Source organism: Mastigoproctus giganteus, chromosome 6 (assembly GCF_048544385.1).
Source record: "Mastigoproctus giganteus isolate SK-2022 chromosome 6, ASM4854438v1, whole genome shotgun sequence".
NCBI classification, from domain to species: domain Eukaryota; kingdom Metazoa; phylum Arthropoda; class Arachnida; order Uropygi; family Thelyphonidae; genus Mastigoproctus; species Mastigoproctus giganteus.
Genome location: NC_143580.1, coordinates 208,088,798 through 208,112,271, shown reverse-complemented (window position 1 = coordinate 208,112,271; position 23,474 = coordinate 208,088,798). Strand labels below are relative to the sequence as shown.

Sequence of the window (23,474 nt, the reverse complement as noted above, 5' to 3'; positions counted from 1 at the left end):
CTCTGTCTTCTCCCCCTCAACCACCCCTTTATCCATAGCAGCAATTTGCCTCCAATGCCACACTGCTCCAATTTGTGCAGCAGTCTTCCATGTGCAACAGTATCAAAAGCCTTTCTAAGATCCAAGTATATAATATCAAAGTTATTCCCTGCATCCAGTTCTTTTGTGACTGCATCATAGTATCCAATCAGATTGGTCACGCAAGACTTCCCCTTAACAAAACCATGCTGTGTCTGAGCTATAACTGAAGTCTTGTCTAGTTGATCCTGCAGTGCTTCTTTAACCAGTGCCTCCATTAATTTTCCGGGAACAGAAGTTAAACTATCAGGTCTATAGTTACTTGTGTCGCCCTTTGATCCTCCTTTGTGAATTGGGGTCACATTTGTACATCTCCAGTCCATGGGTACTTCCCCTGAGTCCAAGGAAGCCCTCATAATTATGGCAAAGGGTTTGCTTACTTCCTTTGCTGCCTCCTTTAATATAACTGTTTAGATCCCATCCACCCCAGGTGCCTTTCTTGTATTTATCTTCAACAATTTCTCCTCCACTTTACTCTCAGTTATTACAAGATTCTCTAGCTTACTGCCAGAGTTGAATACACCTCTGGCATTCCCCTCGCTGAATAACTCCTCATGTGTGAATGTCGATGCAAAATATTCATTTAGTTTGTTAGCTACCTGAGCAGGATCATCAACAGTTGACCCATCGATAATAATATAATAATAATAATGTGATGCAAAAAAAGGAAGCGTATGAGCTTATGTAGCATCAGCACACCCCCACCCCCCAAAAAAAAAAAAACAATTTCACACATCCATTTCCTCTAAAATTTGCCCATTTCCTCCTTGAATTTATTTAAGCTATCAACTTCCCCAATGACAGATGGGAGCTTGTTCCAGTAATTATCTTATTACACTGTATAAGGTACTACCATCCCACAGTAGTACAAGCAACAGAAATTTATATTTATATATACGCTGTTTTCTGATTTGAATTCATTGTCATTATCAAAAATGCAGAATTATTTTTTTTACGGTAGCTGCGTTATTCCTGAATAGTAAAAAGATAAAAAAAAATATAAACCGAAAATGATTCTACCCCCCTACTTCCTCCGCAACTACTACTCCATATAGGTAGTAAGATACTATGTATTACTTTGTGGGTAAAATAATAAAATTTTAGGATTTCATATCATGAAATATCATCGTTGTTTTCTTCGTCCACAACAAACGTTAGTTGAAAAGGGCGATCTTATGTATAAATAGTGGTGCTGAATTGCGTCTTAATTAATTAAAAATTATAAAGTGCGTAAACATTATTATGATTAACACGTGCCATTTGTATTTCTTTTTATAATTATTTACATACAGTATATGGCAGAATATCGCAGTTGTGAGCGCACGAAACGTAAAAAGTATAAAAAAACTATATGTATACTGTATATTTTTTTGAACTGCTGAAAGTAAGTCGTAAATTCCCATTACAGAGAAAAGCAAATTAGAGTGAGGATACAAGTTTCGTCAGAATAATAGATGCAGTCACTATTGTTAGCTCACAGCACAGAGTAGTAGATACTACTAGCTGATGCGCTAAGTTTTTCTGTTCCTTTTTACAGTGGCGATAAAGTTTCTGTTGCAGTGGTGTTTTAACTTCATCTGTTTATTGAACTGATTGATTTAGTCACTTATATGGTTTGAAGTATTGAATCGCAGAGTAATACTCTGTGTATTGAATAATACATATAATAGTTGTTGAATGGCCGAAGAGTTTCAGCCTGGTTTGTTTCTAACATGACAGGAGTGGAGTTTGGGTCTAAAATCGAGTTTGACTGGAACCATCTAGGAATTGATTTTATCTGAAACCTGTGTAAAGCAATCCTGGAATTTTTAGAGTTCTTTATATTGGTAAAATATAAATTAAAATTTTCTGTCTGAAATTAATACAAGATCAATATTAACACCGCAGCACATGTTTTGGTAAACGTTATTCAATGAATCTTGAAAACTATAGTTTCGAAACAAGTGCACACATGCTTCCCAGTCTTTAGTAGTTTTCATCTGTGATATACCAAAATGGGGTGGGGGAGCCATTTCATGAGTTGACCTGAGAACTTAATTATGAATAAATTTTTTTTATTATTATTTATTAACTGTTGTATTATGTATTATTAAAATGTTGCAATTATGCTGGGGGCATATAACAGGAATTGCATTAAAAAATTAATTGAAATAACCAACCACAAATGCACAGCTTCCACAAAAAAAAAAAAAAAAAAAAACAGTTACTACCTCAGTTTCAGTCTGCTCTCCCTACATCACTTTTAACAAATATTAGAAATGCCTGTAAAAATCTTTTTTGTTGCATTATCACTGTTAATGCCTATCCAGTAAATTTTGTGATTTACGACTTCATTAGTAAATGCATGAGTAAATTTACATCGTCACACATAAATGCATTTAATTGGAGTTAAATGTATTTATTGTGTGGTAATTTTTGCCCTACATGCAATGGCAAAACTACCATATAACTAGGTTTGCTATTGGTGGGGGACTTCATAGTAGGTTAAGTATGTTAAAGATCACATGGGGGGGGGGGCAGAGTTTATTTCAAGTTTTCATGTACTAGTATGCACTATCAGATCAATACAAATTTTTTCTAGCTCGTTATCTCAATATTTTAACATTAATTAATCTAAGTAATTGTTTGGCAGGGTGGTAAATTACAGTAATAAGGGTTGCGACTGCAACAAGGTCTAGAAAAATTAGGCAGATGGTCTGAGAAGTGGCATTTGAATTTTAAAATTGAGAAATGCAAGGTACTGCATATGTATAGCAGTACTATGCAAAACATACCAACTGTGTGGTACCACACGGGTAAGGCCTCCGTAGCCAAGTGGGCAGGAGCGGGAGTGCAGTAGCACACGCTCTTTGAGTAGACCGGGATTCAAGCCCCTGACTGCTGAATACGGTCGATCTGCCAACCCGCACTGGACCAGCGTGGCAGATTATGGTCCATTTCCCTCAGCATGAATTGTTGAGGAGGCTTCCATCCTGCAGTGGGTTGATAATGGCTGCACTTTACTTTTTTTTTTTTTTTTTTTTATGGAACACCAAGAAGGCCTGTTGGTAATTGTTCAGTCAAGTCAGACATGAAGTTCTCTGAATAAGGCATACAGGCTGCTAGGACAGTGGAATTTTTGAAATGATATATATTCAGGAATTTTGCCAGCAGAAATATGGTTGTTGTTGTTATTTGGTTTTTAGGAGCATTAGCAACTAAGGCCATATTGTTCCAGGGATATGTGGTGGTCATTCCCTGACCTTTCTGCATCCTCTGTATTTGATGGTCATGGGCTAGAACTCCGGTCTAATCAAGAAGCATGTGCTACGCACTGCCACTCCTGCCCATTTGGCTATGGAGGTGTGAAGAAATATGGAGGTGGTATTATTCTGTTGTATGAGTCAATGGTTAGTTCATATCTTGAGGTAAGAAAGCATACAGGTCTGGAAGCCTCATTTTAGGAAGGATGTGTATACGTTGGAACAGGTGCAGAGAAGGGCAACAGGTTTGGTGGGGGATGGAAACAAAAGGATACTCTTACCAAGAAAGGCTTAATTTCTGCAAATTGCAGTGTCTGCAAACTGCCTGTGAGGAGAACTGATTGAGGTGTTTAAGCATTTGGATTGAGTAAACTCAGTGCTGATGCCATCTTTTTTCTTGCTCAGAGAACCCACATGATAGGGCATAAATTTAAATTGAGGAGTAATGGTTGTAGAATGGATTTGTGGAAATTCACTTTCATCCAGAAAGTGAATTCATTAGCATTAGCATTAGCATTAGCATTAGCATTAGCATTAGTAGAGGCATTTGATGCAAGAAAGCAAGCTTATGCAGCATCAGCCAAAAAAAAAAAAAAAAAAAAAAAAAGTAACATAAATAAATAAAAATAACCACTTCCACTTCACCCCTCTGTTCGTTCGAAATACCTGTCCAGCTGAGCCTTAAACTTATTTAGGCTATCAACTTCCACGACAAGGGATGGAAGTCTGTTCCACCCACCAACCACCCGCTGGCTAAAGGCAAATTTCTGCACATCTATCCTACATCTGTCTTTCCTCAATTTGAATTTATGCCCTCTCAGGTGATTTTTCTGAGCTAGAGGAAGAATCCCATCAGCATTGAGCATGCTCAAACCATTCAAGGCTTTGTACACCTCTATCAGATCACCCCGCTGGTGCCTAGTTTCCAGACACTGTAATTTGCAAAACTTAAGCCTTTCTTCGTAAGAGAACCCCTTTGTCCCATTCACCAATCTAGTTGCCCTTCTCTGTACTCGTTCCAGCAGCTCTACATCCTTCCTGAAATGAGGCCTCCAGGCCTGTATACAGTACTCTAGGTGTGGCCTGACCATTGCCTTATACAAGGGAATAATCACCTCCTTATCCCTGCTAGAAAAATTCCTATATATCATTGACAATACACCATGAGCTACTCTTGCAGCTCGTCTGCACTGCTCAGAGAACTTCATATCTGCCTGCACCACCACCCCCAGGTCCCTTTCATTCTCTACCACTGTCAGTGTAGTACCACAGAGTTGATACGTTGCTCTGGGGTTGCTGTTTCCCATATGTAGTACTTTACATTTGTCAATGTTAAACTTCATTTGCCACCTCGAAGCCCATCTGCTCAACCTTTCCAAATCCTGTTGCAGCAGCATAGTGTCAGTAGTGTCCTTGACAACCCTGCCAACCTTCGTATCGTCTGCAAACTTGGACATTAAGCCTGATATACCATCATCAATATCATTTATAAATACAGAAAACAATAAAGGCCCCAATACTGAACCCTGAGGGACTCCACTAATAACATTAGTCCACGATGAGCAGTGTCCATTGATTACCACTCTCTGTCTTCTCCCCCTCAACCACCCCTTTATCCATAGCAGCAACTTGCCTCCAATGCCACACTGCTCCAATTTGTGCAGCAGTCTTCCATGTGCAACAGTATCAAAAGCCTTTCTAAGATCCAAGTATATAATATCAAAGTTATTCCCTGCATCCAGTTCTTTTGTGACTGCATCATAGTATCCAATCAAATTGGTCAGGCAAGACTTCCCCTTAACAAAACCATGCTGTGTCCTAGCTATAACCGAAGTCTTGTCTAGATGATCCTGCAGTGCTTCTTTCACCAGTGCCTCCATTAATTTTCCGGGAACAGAAGTTAAACTCACAGGTCTATAATTACTTGTGTCAGCCTTTGATCCCCCTTTGTGAATTGGGGTCACATTTGCACATCTCCAGTCAATGGGTACCTCCCCTGAGTCCAAGGAAGCTCTCATAATTATGGCTAAGGGTTTGCTTACCTCCTTTGCTGCCTCCTTTAATATAACTGGATAGATCCCATCCACCCCAGGTGCCTTTCTTGTGTTTATCTTCAACAATTTCTCCTCCACTTTGCTCTCAGTTATTACAAGATTCTCTAGCTTACTGCTAGAGTTGAATACACCTCTGGCATTCCCCTCGCTGAATAACTCCTCATGTGTGAATGTCGATGCAAAATATTCATTTAGTTTGTTAGCTACCCGAGCAGGGTCATCAACAGTTGACCCATCGATCTCAAGTGGACCAATCTGATTCATCCCCTTCCTTCTAGAGTTTACATAAGTAAAGAACTCTTTGCTGTTTTTCTTCGCATCCCTTGCCAAGGATCTCTCGTAATCTGCCTTCGCCTGCCTAACCTCCTTTGTAACTTGGTTACAGATCAACTTGTATCTATCATAGGCATCCGTGTCACGTGTTAATTTGTATGTATCCCATGCATTTTTCTTCTCTGCCATATGCCTCATTAGTTCATCTGACAACCATTTAGGCCTAAACCTTGAACAATATTTCTTAGTTGGTATGTAAAGCCTAGTAGCTTCCACGATAAGTTCTTTGAATGCTTCCCATTTTGAATTTGCTGTTGGCAATATCATCAGTTGATCCCACTGTATAGAATTTAAATACTGTCTCAGTCCATTGTAGTCGCCTTTACGAAAGCAATACCCCTTCCCTTTACCCCTAATGGTAGTTACCTCTTTGAGTAACTCCCACTTCAGCACACTGTGATCACTGCCACCAAGTGGTTCATTTATCTGCAGATTCTTAATGCATGAAGAATCACTACTGATAATCAAATCAAGAGTATTACTCCCTCTAGTTGCCTCCCGAACATGCTGATGTAGAAAACAATCATCCAATAAATCCACAAAAGCCTTGCTACTGTGTGAGTGACCAGCCCCCAAATTCCAGTCAATATCTGGGAAATTAAAATCCCCCATTATAAGACTCTCTGATTTACTGGCCCACTCTATTTCTCCGAACAGTTTCTTATTATACTCATCAGAGTCATTAGGCCTATAGCACACTCCTACTCTCAATTTTGATCTCCCAATGCTTATGTCACACCAAACTGACTCGACACTGCACTGTCCAGCGATGTCGACTGGCTTCACTTCCTTGGATTTTATGTGTTTCTTAATTAATAGCATAACCCCTCCTCCCTTCCTATCCTGTCTATCCTTTCTGTACACATTGTACTCCCCAAATTCCAGTTCTGCATTTCTTATATCTGTGTGACACCACGTCTCTGAAATCCCCACAATATCTGCCTTTGATGTTTTGAGCAATACCTCAAATTCATCAAATTTATTTACTAAACTCCTAGTATTGGTGTACACACACGTATACATGCACCTGTTCTTTTTCTTAGCTACCCTAACACAACCCATGTGTTTACTTGTACCCCAATGATTCCCAGCAGTCTCTGAAATATCCTGCATCTTATTTTCCAGGCTGCGGCTCATTCCAATAGAAGCAGTGCAAGAATCACTTTCACCTCTGCCAGTGGCTACTGTTAATCTATTAGTCCTTGTATCCCCCCAATCTAGCAGTTTTCCGACCCACCTAACATTGCCTCGATAGCATCAGCAAACATTCTTGCACCCTTTCTATTTAAGTGTATCCCATCCCTGTAGAAGCAGTCTCTCCTGTTAACAAGTACAGACCAGGCTGAAAAAAATTCTACCCCTTGAGCCCTGCACAATCTTTCCAGGGCCGAATTGATTGACAGGGCCCTCATATTCAACTTTCAGGTAGTTGATTCTTGGAACAAACTTTTCCCTGGTGTCATGGAAGTGGATAGTTTTAATAAGTTTAAAGAAAAATTTTACGTTATTAGAGGGATTGGTAAAGTGATGCGGGAAAATTTTTTTTTTAGCTGATACTATATAAGCTTGCTTTATTGCATCATTTGCCACTGCTAATACTACCCAGGAGAGTACACATGCAATGCAAGGGACTTTCATTTTGCTGAAATATGTAAGAAAGGAAAGATTTTTATGTTCTAACAGTGTACAGTTACAAAAATCTTTGTGGGAGAAAAAACGTTCTCTCTTTAATTTGGAGAGTTAACCCTGCACTAAGTGCACTGTTGCATGCTGTTTAATACCACTTTCTTAATTTTAAATATTAAAATGTCATTTGCAATGACACTTTTAAGTTGGTAGGACTTTTGATGTGTGCTCAGTAATCTATTCAGTTTCAGGCTGCATAATTGGTTATTTTTTAAATGTAAGAGTGTAACTATAATAAATTGAAGTTGTACAAAATGGAATGTGTCTGCTTGTGTACAATTTTCTCACAGTTCTGGCTTCTGTTTTGATTTTATTTGTTTCATTATGCTGGGCATTGGAGGTGAAGCAGGGAAATTTTTTTTTTGAAATTATTACTTATCTTTTTCCCAAAAAATATTGGTGGTTGTAGCCAGTGGCAGATCCAGAAAAAAATGACAGGAGGGGCACCATTTGTGACAGGGAGGCACCATTTTGTGCCTTGTTTGTGCACAACCAAAGCACAAAATAATGCACAGAACAAAACAAATATGACACTCAAACGTAGTGAATGATATCAAATGCATATCAGACTTAATGTCCAAGTTTGCAGATGATACAAAGGTTGGCAGGGTTGTTAATGACACTAAAGACAGTATGCTACTGCAACAGGATCTAGAAAAGTTAGGAATTTCACTTTCAGCTGAAAAGTGGCAACTGAAGTTTAACATTGGCAAATGCAAACTACTGCATATGGGTAGCAGTAACCCAAGAGAAATGTACCAACTCTGTGGTACTATGCTCAGGGAGGTGGAGAATAAAAAAGACCTGGGGTTAATTGTGCAGTCAGATATGAAGTTCTCTGAGCAGTGCAGACTGGCTGCCAGAACATGTCATGGAGTTTTGGCAATGATATATAGGAATTTTGCTAGCAGAGACAAGGAGGTGATTATCCCTTTGTATAATGCAATGGGCAGGCTACACCTTGAGTAGTGTGTACAGGTCTGGAGGCCTCATTTTAGGAAGGATGTAGAGTTGCTAGAACAAGTGGAGAGAAGGGCAAGAAGATTGGTGAGAGGAACCAAGAGAGGCTTAAGTTCTGCAAATTGCAGCATCTGGAGACTTAGACACCTGCGAGGTGATCTGTTTGAGGTGTATGAGGCCTTGAACAGTTTGAGCAGGCTCAATGCTGATGGGATCCTTCTGCTTGCTCAGATTAAGAACCTGAGGGGGGGCATAGATTCAAATTGAGGGAAGACAGTTGTAGAATAGATGTGCTTAAGTTTGCCTTTATCCAGCGGGTAGCTGATTGCTGGAACAGACTTCCATCTGTCGTTGTGGAAGTTGATAGCTTAAATAAATTTAAGGCTGAACTAGAAACATTTGGAGTGACCGGATTGGTGAAATGGGAAGGTTTTATTTTTGTCTGATGCTGTATAAGTTTGCTTTCTTGCATCATATTCCTCAATTAATGCTAATGAATTATTAGTGCAGTCTTGTCTAGATGATCCGGCAATGCTTCTTTAACCAGTGACTCCATTATTTTCCCTGGCACAGAAGTCAAACTAACAGGTCTGTAGTTACTTGTGTCATTCTTTGATCTCCCTTTGTGAATTGGAGATACATTTGCACATCTCCAATTTGTGGGGACTTCCCCTGAGTCCATGGATTCTCTCATAATTATGGCTAAGGATTTGCTTACTTCCTTTGCTGCCTCTAATATAACTGGATAGATCCCATCCATCCCAGCTGCCTTTCTTATGTTTAATTTCAACAATTTCTCCTCCACTTTGCTCAGTTATTACAAAATCATTTTAACTCCCTTAGAGTTTGATAAACATAGGTCCTTCTCCTCCTTGAATAACTCCTCCAGTGTGAATGTAGATGCAAAATATTCATTTAGTTTTGCAGCATGAACATCTACAGTCAAACTTTTGATATCACTTAAATAGAAAGAGTGCAAGAATATTTGCTGATGCTATTGAAGCAGTATTAGGTGGGTCCCAAAACTGCTGGCTTGGAGGGGGATTCGCAGACTAATATAGGTGAAAGTGATTCTTGCACTGCTTCTATTGCATGGACTATGTTCAGGTAACTAAGAGTAAGAACAGATGCAATTGAACGAATTTGAAGTGCTGGGCAAGACATCAAAGGCAGATATTGTTGGGATTCAGAGATGTGGTTTCACACAGATATAAGGAATGTAAAATTTGAATTTGGGGAGTGCAATGTGTACAGAAGGGACAGATAGGAAAGGAGGAGGAGGGGTTACGCAGTTAGTTAGGAAACAAAACCTATGGCAGTGCATCAGGTTGACATGCGTGGCCTCTGCAATGTTGAGTCAGTTTCGTGTGACATAAGCACTAGGTGCTTCCGTAGCCAGGTGGGAAGGAGCAGCAGTGCGTAGCACACGATTCTTGTTTAGACTGGGGTTCGAGCCCGTCACCACCAAATACGGAGGATGCAGAAAGGTCAGGGAATGACCACCACATATCCCGGAGTTGCTAATGCTCCTAAAAATCAAAAAAAAAAAAAAAAAAAAAAAAAAAACCCAATAATAATGACATAAGCACTGGGAAAGCAAAAATGAGAGGAGTGTCACAGTTCTAATGATGCTGATTAATGCAGTGAACAACTATACAGAGAAATTGGCTAGTAAATCAGAATATCTTAGAATGGGGGATTTTACCTTTTCAGATATTGACTGGAATTTGTGGGTTAGTCACTCGCCCACGCTGACCGGGTTAGCTGGGTGGGTAAAGTGCCTGCCTGGCAACCCAAAGGTCGCCGGTTCGAATCCCGCTTCGGGCTTGGATCAAAGTACTGCAAAAAACCTTGGAAGATGCATTATGGCCACACACTAGCAAGGCTTTTGTGGATTTATTGGTTGACTGTTTTTTACAGCAGCATGTTTGAGAAGCAACCAGAGGAAGTAATCTAGATCCAATTATCAGTATGAAAAAAAAATGTTGAGACCCATATCACTACCATTGTCTCACACTTTACACACAGGCACAGCATATGTGTAGTGAATTGGTGTAATTCACCAGTTCACTACAATTCAGATTTACCTACAATTCTTATATATTCTTATTTATACCTATTCTTACTACTGTTATATAATCATGAGTATGAAAGTATGATAGCTTTTCAAAAAAAAAAAAAAAAATGGAAAGCATTACATATTGAAATAAAAAATGGAAGTTTTCAAAATGCTTGAATGTCTGTAACATTCTTTTATAGAACTGATAAAATTAATGATAGCACTGATAAAATTAATGATAGCACTCCAAAATCAATTTTTGTGCTGTAACCCTTATAAAACTGTACTCTGCAATTGACTTTGCTGAACTTTTTCTTGTTTAATTTTTTCTCCAATACCTGACTATTTTCCTTTTAATTGTTTTCAATCTGCAGGCTATCAAAGTGATGCAGTTTAATTATAACTGCCTGTATATTATTATATTTAAAGATATTGAGATCTTGTGGAAGATTTAAAACGCATTGGTTTAAAGCATGTCTGATATAATATATTTTGTACTACTCGTATTTTTGAAAATTATTAGAGCTAACCAATTAATTATTCAGCTTGTTATCTATGAAAATATAAATCTTGAATTTTAACATATTTTTATTTTTTTGTTTATAGTAGTTGATTTCAGTAATGAAGAAGTCATTGCCGTCTTTGGCAGTAGGTATCTCATTATTACAGATAACTGTTTGGTTATCAGTTATTCACTTTACATTAACTATAAATTGAAAATTTTTTATTTCTGTGCATTGCCTAAAATTACATGATTATAAAATAATATTATTAATATATAATAATAATAATATATTAAAATTTATAATATTCAGTGAATTTTGTCTAATATGTCTAAATCTTGTCATTAGCTTTCAAGTTTTAAGTACTGTAAATTTAAAATGGTAAAGGCTTTAAATTGATCTTGAAATTTGGATATAAAATAAGTCAAAACACACGCACATCCCCCACCTATAGTCATGTTGTAAATATTGTTTCATATGGCAAGTATATGTCATTACAAACAAGTTGTGATCTGGCATTGACATGGCTTAATATAAGTGCTGCAGGGAGCCAATTGTGTTTTGTGCATCGAGCAGTGAATGCTGAATTGGATAACAAAGAGAACCATATTACTATCATTGCCCTCCATGATTATCATTGTGGAGAGCAATAGTAGTGATGTGGTTCTCAACATTCATTTTTTTTATATGGAAAATTCTTTGCTACTGAAGATAGAAATGATCAAGTCTATGCCCACAGCTCTCAGGTCATCCACTGAGTGGAAAGAAGGCTACCCTACTCTTTGGACTACAGTGGATTGGGGTATTTCTTGTGCTCTGTTAACTGGAGAGACAACTGTATGCTTTGCGGATTTAATGGATTTATCTTGGGAGCTACTAACCCATTAATTCCAGTGGAGTACTGCAAAAGAATGGTGCCAAAATTGAGGAAAAGAGCATGGGATATTTACAGACTATTACAGGATACCATTTCATTATAAGCATATATGTAACAAAACCACTGAAGGGGAACATATGGCGGATGAAAGCTGAATATGAGAAATCACTGGCAAAGGGAGCCAGCTGTGGGGACAAGGAGTTCCACTCTATAATATCATCTTTTAAGGGCACAAAAGGTGATATAGTTGTACACGTTGTCACTAATGATATTAAGAGTAGGAGACCGGCGGAATTACTTGACAAGTACAGGTCACTGATGAAAAAAAGCCGTGAATTAGGGTTGAAATTGAAAGTGTCTGCAATTCTGCCCAGACACGATAGGAGGGAGTATATGATGAGAGCCCTGTCAATCAATTCGGCCCTGGAAAGATTGTGCAGGGCTCAAGGGGTAAAATTTTTTTCAGCCTGGTCTGTACTTGTTAACAGGAGAGACTGCTTCTACAGGGATGGGATACACTTAAATAGAAAGGGTGCAAGAATGTTTGCTGATGCTATCGAGGCAGTGTTAGGCGGGTCGGAAAACTGCTAGATTGGGAAGATACAAGGACTAATAGATTAACAGTAGCCGATTAACTGGCAGAGGTGAAAGTGATTCTTGCACTGCTTCTATTGGAATGAGCAGCAGCCTGGAAAGTAAGATGCAGGATATTTCAGAGACTGCTGGGAATCATTGGGGTACAAGTAAACACATGGGTTGTGTTAGGGTAGCTAAGAAAAAGAACAGGTGCATGTATACTTGCATATACACCAATGCTAGGAGTTTAGTAAATAAATTTGATGAATTTGAGGTATTGCTCAAAACATCAAAGGCAGATATTGTGGGGATTTCAGAGACGTGGTGTCACACAGATATAAGGAATGCAGAACTGGAATTTGGGGAGTACAATGTCTACAGAAAGGATAGGAAGGGAGGAGGGGTTATGCTATTAGTTAAAAAACACATAAAATCCAAGGAAGTGAAGCCAGTCGACATCGCTGGACAGTGCAGTGTCGAGTCAGTTTGGTGTGACATAAGCATTGGGAGATCAAAATTGAGAGTAGGAGTGTGCTATAGGCCTAATGACTCTGATGAGTATAATAAGAAACTGTTCGGAGAAATAGAGTGGGCCAGTAAATCAGAGAGTCTTATAATGGGAGATTTTAATTTCCCAGATATTGACTGGAATTTGAGGGCTGGTCACTCACACACTAGCAGGGCTTTTGTGGATTTATTGGATGATTGTTTTCTACATCAGCATGTTCAGGAGGCAACTAGAGGGAGTAATACTCTTGATTTGATTATCAGTAGTGATTCTTCATGCATTAAGAATCTGCAGATAAATGAACCACTAGGTGGCAGTGATCACAGTGTGCTGAAGTGGGAGTTACTCAAAGAGGTAAGTACCATTAGGGGTAAAGGGAAGGGGTATTGCTTTCATAAAGGCAACTACAATGGACTGAGACAGTATTTAAATTCTATACAGTGGGATCAACTGATGATATTGCCAACAGCAAATTCAAAATGGGAAGCATTCAAAGAACTTATCTTGGAAGCTACTAGGCTTTACATACCAACTAAGAAATATTGTTCAAGGTTTAGGCCTAAATGGATGTCAGATGAACTAATGAGGCATATGGCAGAGAAGAAAAATGCATGAGATACATACAAATTAACACGTGACACAGACGCCTATGATAGATACAAGTTGATCTGTAACCAAGTTACAAAGGAGGTTAGGCAGGCGAAGGCAGATTACGAGAGATCCTTGGCAAGGGATGCGAAGAAAAACAGCAAAGAGTTCTTTACTTATGTAAACTCTAGAAGGAAGGGGATGAATCAGATTGGTCCACTTGAGATCGATGGGTCAACTGTTGATGACCCTGCTCAGGTAGCTAACAAACTAAATGAATATTTTGCATCGACATTCACACATGAGGAGTTATTCAGCGAGGGGAATGCCAGAGGTGTATTCAACTCTAGCAGTAAGCTAGAGAATCTTGTAATAACTGAGAGCAAAGTGGAGGAGAAATTGTTGAAGATAAACACAAGAAAGGCACCTGGGGTGGATGGGATCTATCCAGTTATATTAAAGGAGGCAGCAAAGGAAGTAAGCAAACCCTTAGCCATAATTATGAGAGCTTCCTTGGACTCAGGGGAGGTACCCACGGACTGGAGATGTGCAAATGTGACCCCAACTCACAAAGGGGGATCAAAGGCTGACACAAGTAATTATAGACCTGTGAGTTTAACTTCTGTTCCCGGAAAATTAATGGAGGCACTAGTTAAAGAAGCACTGCAGGATCATCTAGACAAGACTTCAGTTATAGCTAGGACACAGCATGGTTTTGTTAAGGGTAAGTCTTGCCTGACCAATTTGATTGGATACTATGATGCAGTCACAAAAGAACTGGATGCAGGGAATAACTTTGATATTATATACTTGGATCTTAGAAAGGCTTTTGATACTGTTGCACATGGAAGACTGCTGCACAAATTGGAGCAGTGTGGCATTGGAGGCAAATTGCTGCTATGGATAAAGGGGTGGTTGAGGAGGAGAAGACAGAGAGTGGTAATCAATGGACACTGCTCATCGTGGACTAATGTTATTAGTGGAGTCCCTCAGGGTTCAGTATTGGGTCCTTTATTGTTTTCTGTATTTATAAATGATATTGATGATGGTATATCAGGCTTAATGTCCAAGTTTGCAGACGATACGAAGGTTGGCAGGGTTGTCAAGGACACTACTGACACTATGCTACTGCAACAGGATTTGGAAAGGTTGAGCAGATGGGCTTTGAGGTGGCAAATGAAGTTTAACATTGACAAATGTAAAGTACTACATATGGGAAACAGCAACCCCAGAGCAACGTATCAACTCTGTGGTACTACACTGACAGTGGTAGAGAATGAAAGGGACCTGGGGGTGGTTGTGCAGGCAGATATGAAGTTCTCTGAGCAGTGCAGACGGGCTGCAAGAGTAGCTCATGGTGTATTGTCAATGATATATAGGAATTTTTCTAGCAGGGATAAGGAGGTGATTATTCCCTTGTATAAAGCAATGGTCAGGCCACACCTAGAGTACTGTATACAGGCCTGGAGGCCTCATTTCAAGAAGGATGTAGAGCTGCCGGAACGAGTACAGAGAAGGGCAACTAGCTTGGTGAATTGGACAAAGGGGTGCTCTTACGAAGAAAGGCTTAAGTTTTGCGAATTACAGTGTCTGGAAACTAGGCACCAGCGAGGTGATCTGATAGAGGTGTACAAAGCCCTGAATGGTTTGAGCATGCTCAATGCTGATGGGATTCTTCCTCTTGCTCAGAATAATCACCTGAGAGGGCATAAATTCAAATTGAGGAAAGACAGATGTAGGATAGATGTGCGGAAATTTGCCTTTAGCCAGCGGGTGGTTGGTAGGTGGAACAGACTTCCATCCCTTGTCGTGGAAGTTGATAGCCTAAATAAGTTTAAGGCTCAGCTGGACAGGTATTTCGAACGAAAGGGGTGAAGTGGAAGTGGTTATTTTTATTTATGTTACTTTCTTTTTTTTTTTTGGCTGATGCTGCATAAGCTTGCTTTCTTGCATCAAATGCCTCTACTAATGCTAATGCTAATAATACAGTAAAGAACAGAGTAAGTCATCTAGGCCCCTTACAAGGTGTGTGTGTGTGTGTGGAGGATTAATGAGCAACCCAGTCCAATTGGGAAATGAACTGAATTGGTTTTTTCCAGTAATTTTATGAAAGTTTATTTGAATCAGGTGTCATAATGGAGTTCTAGTGTTCTGTTTTATAATTGTTTCTAAATCCCCCTCTTTACATATTTCTTATTACAAAAGTTAACCTTATTTTAGTACTCCCCAATCCTTTGTTATGACCACTTACTAAGGATTTCTACAGAATCTTTTACTTGTAATATTCAATTATCAACTCCATTATAACGAAGCACAGAAGTACATAAAACTCTCACGAAGTTCTACTGAGCTCTTTCTTAAAATAACCTATATTATAAACAGAGATGCCTTACGCTACTAGCTTGGACATAAGTCTCTTGCCTTTAGTAATATTCATGCATATGGGTATCAGTAGTTGTGCCAAATATGGAAATGTGCTTGGCACTTCAGGTAGTCACTGGACAGGGCCGGACACAGATTGAGAGAGATGGGGGGAGGACATTGTGATCATTCCTTTTCCATCACGTGCCGTCCAGGTGCACGAGATGAGTACTGGTGAGTCCAGTCAGATCTCAGATTTATGTAAACTCTGGAGGATCTTCTCCCTTTAAAAACTGGGTCCTGGGAGACCCAGGAGGTTCAATAGAGAGGAGAGGAAAGTGTCGTCAAAGCAGTTGTTGACTAGTGCGCAAAAAATGTCGTGATAGTATTTCTTTGTGGTATGGTGTCTGTGTCGTCGCCAAGGAGAAGGCCGCCACCCAGTTCCTCCAGATGAAGTTACCCTAGAGGACAGCAAGGGAGCGAGAGTGGAGAATGGGATGGGGTAAGCGAGAATCCCTTTTCATAAGAGTGAAAGGATTGTGAGGAAATGATAACTGAACAGAAAATATCCATGTTAATTCTTACCCATAATGAATGATGATTTCTTCCTAAGAATATATATTTCTTCTTAATGTTATGCTTAGTATATCTTGTGTTTCTTAGTATTCTGGTAACTTAACAGATATGGCTAATGAACTGATATTTCCAATAACGCATTTTCTATATAAAGCAATGACAATGGCTACTTATGTGAAATTACTATAATATGGGCTCAAACAAGTGACCACTACAACTAATTATTATGTTGACTTATTCTCGTAAATGTCACACATGTTATATTAGAATGCTCATGTCTTTAATCTTTTTAATCTTCTTGGATGGAAGGTGCGATGTATGTTTGTTTATTAATTTGTTATATTAAATGTTTTGTTTGAAATAATTGTCCCTCTCTCTCTCTGCTAACTCTTCATTTACACCAGAGAAAAACCAGTTGTAGAATCAAGAAAGGTTTTTGCGGCGTTAGAGATTTTAAGCTAATTTGCATAACTAAAGTCTCTAATGTAACACGATGCTAATCCAAATCGCGATATTTTATTGGTGGGGTGATTCCTCCCCCTTATAAATTATTCAGGATATACGAGATTATTGTCCCATTTTACCACTAGACGGATATGTTAAGCTAGAGGAATGTTCAGAACTCAAGTGCACCGATGGTGAAAAATATTAGGAGCACCTGAACTCCCTGTCTTCATTTAGCAACACATATGGGTCCACTGGGCACGCAACAAACCCCCCAGTAACACAGGAGGAAATATTGAAGAGCAGGAGAAAGTCTATTTTATGTAAAATAAAATGAAATTTCTCCTTCTATAACATGCCATCTTACAATGTGTGAAGTTATTTGCATGAGTATGATACCCATATAATACGCTACACTTTTGATCATTACCGTAATTTCAACCAGACTCCTGTGCTGTTGGATAACCATCATTTTATGGTTATCTTTGAGCATGTTTCAAATAGGTCCTTGAGGCTGTCACAGACATTTCTCTGGTATGATAATTTTGGATTGCTACCTAAAACACTGGTTGAACTGATATTCAGGTAACACTTGAGTCAAATGGACTGAATTTTGGCGAAGTCAGTCGTTCTATGATAACCAGATTCCTTCTTTGCACCTTGATGGTGGGACTGTTAGTAACTTCAGTAGCACTTGCTCGTGGTATACCCAGTATACCAAGCGCAAGTGCTGAAATATGGCACCTAGTTTGTTTGTTTGTTTGTTATTTGGTTTTTAGGAGCATTAGCAACTAAGGCCATATTGCTCCGAGAATATGTGGTGGTCATTCCCTGACCTTTCCACATCCTCCGTATTTGGTGGTGACGGGCTCTGGCACCTAGTATACTGGAGGTGACTGCCTAGGTTCAAACAAACGTAATCAGGGGAGGTGACTGCCTAGGTACAAACAAACGTAATCAGGGGTCTAGGTGTGACAACCACACCACACAGAGGAATGCTGCCCCCTATGTTACCAGGCAGTACTAGGTGGTAGATGATTCTCATCATCTAGTGCAGTACCACCGCTTTGCTTATTGGAGGCTTGAGGTAGAGGAACCCATGTTATGTCTCCAGAGCAAAGCTCTGGCAATCCTCCATTTCTTCCATCATGCAGTATGATTGATGTCTTTTGGAATTATGATGGGCATCATTGGCAAGATACAATCTTTCGTACATTTTTAGGGTACAACTCTAAAACTGTGTTTGCAGGCTGGCTGCTAGATAATCCACTGGAGTGGACCCTACTGGTAACTCTTAAGGAGGCTTCCGGATCAGTCAGTATAATCTCGCTGCTTCTACTCTGCCAGATAGTGACTGAAGGGGAGTCAGAGTAGTGCATTTGCAGGGGGCATTGTCAAAGCCACGTTATGTTAAGAAACTGGGTATATTCTTGCCATGTGTACACCATATCCAAAAATTTCATTGCTTCATACAACAGGTCCTCCCCCCCTTTTTTAATACTGAGTACATTATGAAAGTTAAAGTAATAGAACAAATTTATGTGTTAAAAGATCTAACCCTCCCAAATATTTCCTCATTCATTTCACTAATATGTGTGGTTTCAATTCCAATCTCATTGATATCCATTTCAACTTAGTCTGCCAAGCCCCACTTGTGTTTTCTGACAGAATCTCAATTATCAGTTGATTCAACCACTGTTGATCTCAGTTGTCTTTAATTATTTGTTGTATGATTCCTTTCTCTTCAAAGGTAGTAGTTGCCCATATGTTCTCTCTGATATTCTATGTCCACGTATTAATTGGCATTTCCTCTTTTTGATCTTCTCTGGCTTAAAATCTTTCCATCCCATTCTGTTGCCTCTACTGATCCCTCATCTCCCCTAATCACTTGGAACTTTCTGACTACCTTTCCTTGAAGCTCGACTTTCTCCAGTCCAACTTTCCTAACAGTGAGGTAATTTTTCTTGGGGATTTTAATATTCATAACTCTGGCTGCTTCAGTTGTCCAGTCACGTGAACCCAGCTGGTCAACATGCTGAGAGTTTTACAATTACTAATGATCCGGAATAGATTTTTATGTACATACTAGAATACCAGGCAATCCTAACCACGCATCCAACACAATTGAGCTTTTTCTCACAAACAACCCTTCCAAGTCACAATCGAGGTGAGTAGTCCTTTAGCCACCCCAGATCGCATGTTAAGATGGTCTCTTCTACAATGGAGCCGTTCCCTTGTGGGCATTCTCAGACTTGTGTTGTTTGGCATTACAAAAATGCAAAACAGAATGATCTGCAAGATTCCTTTTCTTCTTTTCCTTGGTTAGATTGCTGCTTTAAAATTTCTGATGTCAATGTTTTCTTAGATTGTGTCAGTGAAAATATTGTTGGGGTGAAATCCTTTATCCTACACTCTACCTTAGAATCTTGCCCTTTATTTAAGCTTTTGTTTTCCAATAAATATGCTAAAGCTATTCAAGATAAGAATGTTGCACATCTCAATTGCCTTGCATCCAAATCTCCAGTTCATTTTTGCCTTTGTGCTTTAATTGCAGACTAGTTTATGCCTGCCATAGGCTTCTGGTATCACCTGATAATTTTTATACATCTCGTGCATATTTCTTCTTTGCCACATGTCTCAGTAGTTCATCTGACATCCATTTAAGTGTAAGCCTTGAACCCTGTTTCTTACTTGGGATGAAAAGCATACCTTATTTCCCTGTATGCTTCCCATTTAGAATTGTTGTTGGTAATCATTAGTTGGTCCCACTGTATAGAATTTAAAAACTGTCTCAGACTACTATAATCTCCTTTATGAAAGCAAAAACCCTAACCCTTACCCTTGACGGTAGTTACAACTTTAAGTGAATTCCACATCAGTAGACTGTGATCACTGCCACCTAGTGGTTCTTTTATCTATAGATTTTTAATGTGTGAAAAATCACTGCTGATAATCAGTTTAACAGTATTGCTCTCTTCTGTTGCCTCTCTAACATGCTGCTGTAGAAGTTAACCAGAAATCCACAAAATCTTTGAAAGTTAAACTCCCCCATTTATAATTTACTGATTTACTGGCCCATTCTGTTTCTCTGTACAGCTATTTGTTGTATTCATCACAATCAGTAGGACTATAACACACTTCGACTCTCAATTTTGTTTTCCCAGTTCTTATGTTACCCCATACTAACTCAACATTTCACTGGCCACTTGTATTAGCTGGATACACTGTCTTAGCTTTTATGTGCTTCTTAACTAAGAGCATAACCCTCCCCTATTCTCTCCTGTCTCTACTTTCTTGTATACCTTGTATTCCCCATATTCAAATTCTGCATCCCTTGTGCCACTCAGACATGTAGAATTTTACTCAGGATGCAGAATTTCACTGTCTGCATCCTGAGTAATTTATTTACAATGCTCCTATCATTGGTATACAAGCAAGTGTATATGCACCTGTTCTTGCTCTTAGTTACCCTAACATAGCCCATGTATTTTCTTGTTCCATGATGACTCACAGTAGGCCTTGAAATCCCTAGTACCTTGCTTCCTTGGCTGCTGCATATTCCACTAGGAGTGCAATAAACACTTTCACTTCTGCCTGCCACTATTGTTAATCTATTAGTCTGTGTATCCCCCCCCATCTTCACGGACTGCTAGCTTGAAAGCTAGCAGTTTTCTGACCCACCTAAAACTGCCTTAATTAATGACAGTATGCTGCTGGTACAGGATCTGGAAAAGTTGGGTAGATGGGCTGAGAAGTGGCAACTGAAGTTTAACATTGACAAATGCAAAGTACTGCATATGGTTTGAGCAGTAACCCAAAAGAAATGTACCAACTGGGTGGTGTTACACTCAGGGAAGTGAAGAATGAAAGAGACTTGGGGGTAATTGTGCAGTCAGATATGAAGTTTTGTGAGCAGTGCAGACAGGCTGCCAGAGTAGGTCATGGGGTCTTGTCAGTGATATACAGGAATTTTGCGAGCAGGGATAAAGAGATGATTATCCCCTTGTATAAGGCAATGGTCAGGCCACATCTTGAGTACTGTGTGCAGGTCTGAAAGCCTCATTTTAGGAAGGATGTAGAGTTGCTAGAACGAGTATAGAGAAGGGCAACAAGACTGGTGAAGGGAACAAAGGGGTGTGCTTATGAAGAAAGGCTTAAGTTCTGCAAGTTGCAGCTTCTGGAGACTATGCACCTGCGAGGTGATCTGATTGAGGTGTATAAGGCCTTGAATGGTTTGAGCAAGCTCAATGTTGATGTGATTCTTCCTCCTGCTCAGATTACAAACCTGAGGGGGCATAGATTCAAACTGAGGAAAGACAGTTGTAGAACAGCTGTGCGGAAGTTTGCCTTTAGCCAACGGGTAGTTGATTGCTGGAACAAACTTCCATCTGTTGTTGTGGAAGTTGATAGCTTAAATAAATTCAAGGCAGAACTAGACAAACATTTGAAATGAATGGATCAGTGAAATGGGAATGGGGTTTTTTTTTTTTTTTTTTTTTTGGCTGATGCTGTATAAGCTTGCTTTCTTGCATCATGTGCCTCTACTAATGATAATGCTAATAGCATAAGCAAATATTCTATAACCTTTCTACTTAAGTGTAGCCTGTTTTGTAGAAGCAATCTCTCCTGTTAACAAGAACTGACCATGCTGAGAAAAATTCTATCCCATAAGCCTTGCACAATTTCTCTAGGGCTGAATTGATTGACAAGGCTCTCATCATGTACTTCCCTCCTCTGATGTCTGAACAGAATTGTAGACACTTTCAAATTTAACCTTTACACCTTTTCAAATTTAACCTTAACACTCCAAATTTAATCCACAAGATTTTCTCAACAATGCTCTGTACATGTTAAATAAGTCCTCAGATTTCTTACTCTTAATATCATTAGTGCCAATGTGTACAACAGTATCTCATTTTGTGCCCTTAAAAGATGATATCTGCTCTATAGTGTCATTAACTTTTGCCCCTGGCAAACATACCCCGATCATGTTCCACCTATCCTTTTTGTACAAATTTTTTTTGCACCTATTCATTTCCCTGAAAATACAGTTACTGACAATAGCTTCCTCCTGTGGGACCAGTGCATTTTGCCTTGCAGGTTGCTGCTCTGTTGCCCGACTTAAAAGTGCAAGCTGGGGTGTTGAATTTTACATTTTGTACCAACTTAAGTGGTAGAAAATGAAAAAGACCTGGGAGTAATTGTGCAGTCAGATATGAAATTTTCAGAGCAGTGCAGACAGGCTGCCAGAACAGGTCATGTGGTGTTGTCCATGATATACAGGAATTTTGCTAGTAGGGAAAAGGAGGTGATTATCCCTTTGTATAAGGCAATGGTCAGACCAAGACTTGAGTACTTCATACAGGTCTGGAGGCCTAATTTTAGGAAGGAGATGTAGAGTTACTTGAGTGAGTACGGAGAAGGGCAGCAAGATTGGCGAGGGGAACGAAGGGGTAGTCTTACCAAGGAAGACTTAAATTCTGCAAATTGCATCGTCTGGAGACTAGCCACCTGTGAGGTGATCTGATTGAGGTGTATAAGGCCTTGAATAGGTTGAGCAGTCTCAATTCTGATGGGATTCTTCCTCTTGCTCAGATTATGAACCTGAGGGGACATAAATTCAAATTGAGGAAAGAGTTTCAGAATAGATGTGCAGAAATTTGCCTTTAGCCAATGGGTAGTTGATTGCTGGAACAAACTTCCATCTGTTGTTGTGGAAGTTGATAGCTTAAATAAATTCAAGGAGGTACTGGACAAATGTTTATAGGGAATGGACGTGTGTAATGTGTTTTTTTTTTTTTTTTTGGCTGATGCTACATAAGCTTGCATCACATGCCTCTACTATTGCCATTACTATTTCCATTCAAATTCAACAATTTAATTTAATTGAGAGTGCTACACTAAAGTAATATACTTAAATGTAAGCATTACACTTTACACTGGTTATGCAGCAATAATATGTATTGCCCCAGTTTGTATATTATTAAAGATATATATTAGTATATTGAGTTTATGTTATATCATTATGATTATGAAGGTTAATTGTAAAAGCTGATAAAATTATCTGTTAATGCCAAACCTATGTGATTGAACTTTTGAGGTGCCTATTTATCACAATGAAACACTAGAATTCCCCTACCACGAACTACAGTCAGGATGAAAAAGACTTAGAGGTTGTAATAATGTTATCTATAATGTTATGAAACATGTTATCTACCATGCAGTGTAAACAGACAGCCAGGAAGGCATATGGTGTCATGCCAGTGATTTATCAGTCCTTTGTAAGTTGGAAACGGGAGGGGGAAGGGAACTAATGTACATATATATGTTACACACATATAACTAGATGTACATGATACCCTGTCTGAAGGGATCAATCAGTAAAATGAATGAAGGAAGTATATTCTCATAAGTAGGTGAGACAAAATTTGGGGGAGGCATATAAAAATAAAATTTTAGGGAATAACAAAAGGCTTGATGACTTCACAGTGTTTAGATTTGGATAGTGTGTTGTTCATTGGAATAAATTGTTTGCCAAAGTTCACCAAAGCTGAGTGGTTAATAAAGTTTATAGTGGAATTTGACAGTCACATTTTTGGTATTTGGAAAAGTACAAGTGATTGTTTTTC

The 23,474-nt window shown here is 39.1% G+C and overlaps 1 protein-coding gene across 1 annotated transcript in view; it reads left to right on the top strand.

The window, feature by feature from the left end:
* The first annotated feature begins 1,407 nt into the window (after window positions 1-1,407).
* LOC150084911 (tRNA wybutosine-synthesizing protein 4-like) overlaps window positions 1,408-23,474 on the top strand; it is a 156,719-nt gene continuing 134,652 nt past the window's right edge. Inside the window, exons 1-2 of the mRNA XM_090375637.1 lie at window positions 1,408-1,462; window positions 11,019-11,060. Coding sequence (XP_090231763.1) covers window positions 11,034-11,060 — 27 coding nt within the window. The 5' untranslated portion in view covers window positions 1,408-1,462; window positions 11,019-11,033. The remainder of the gene's footprint in view (window positions 1,463-11,018; window positions 11,061-23,474) is intronic.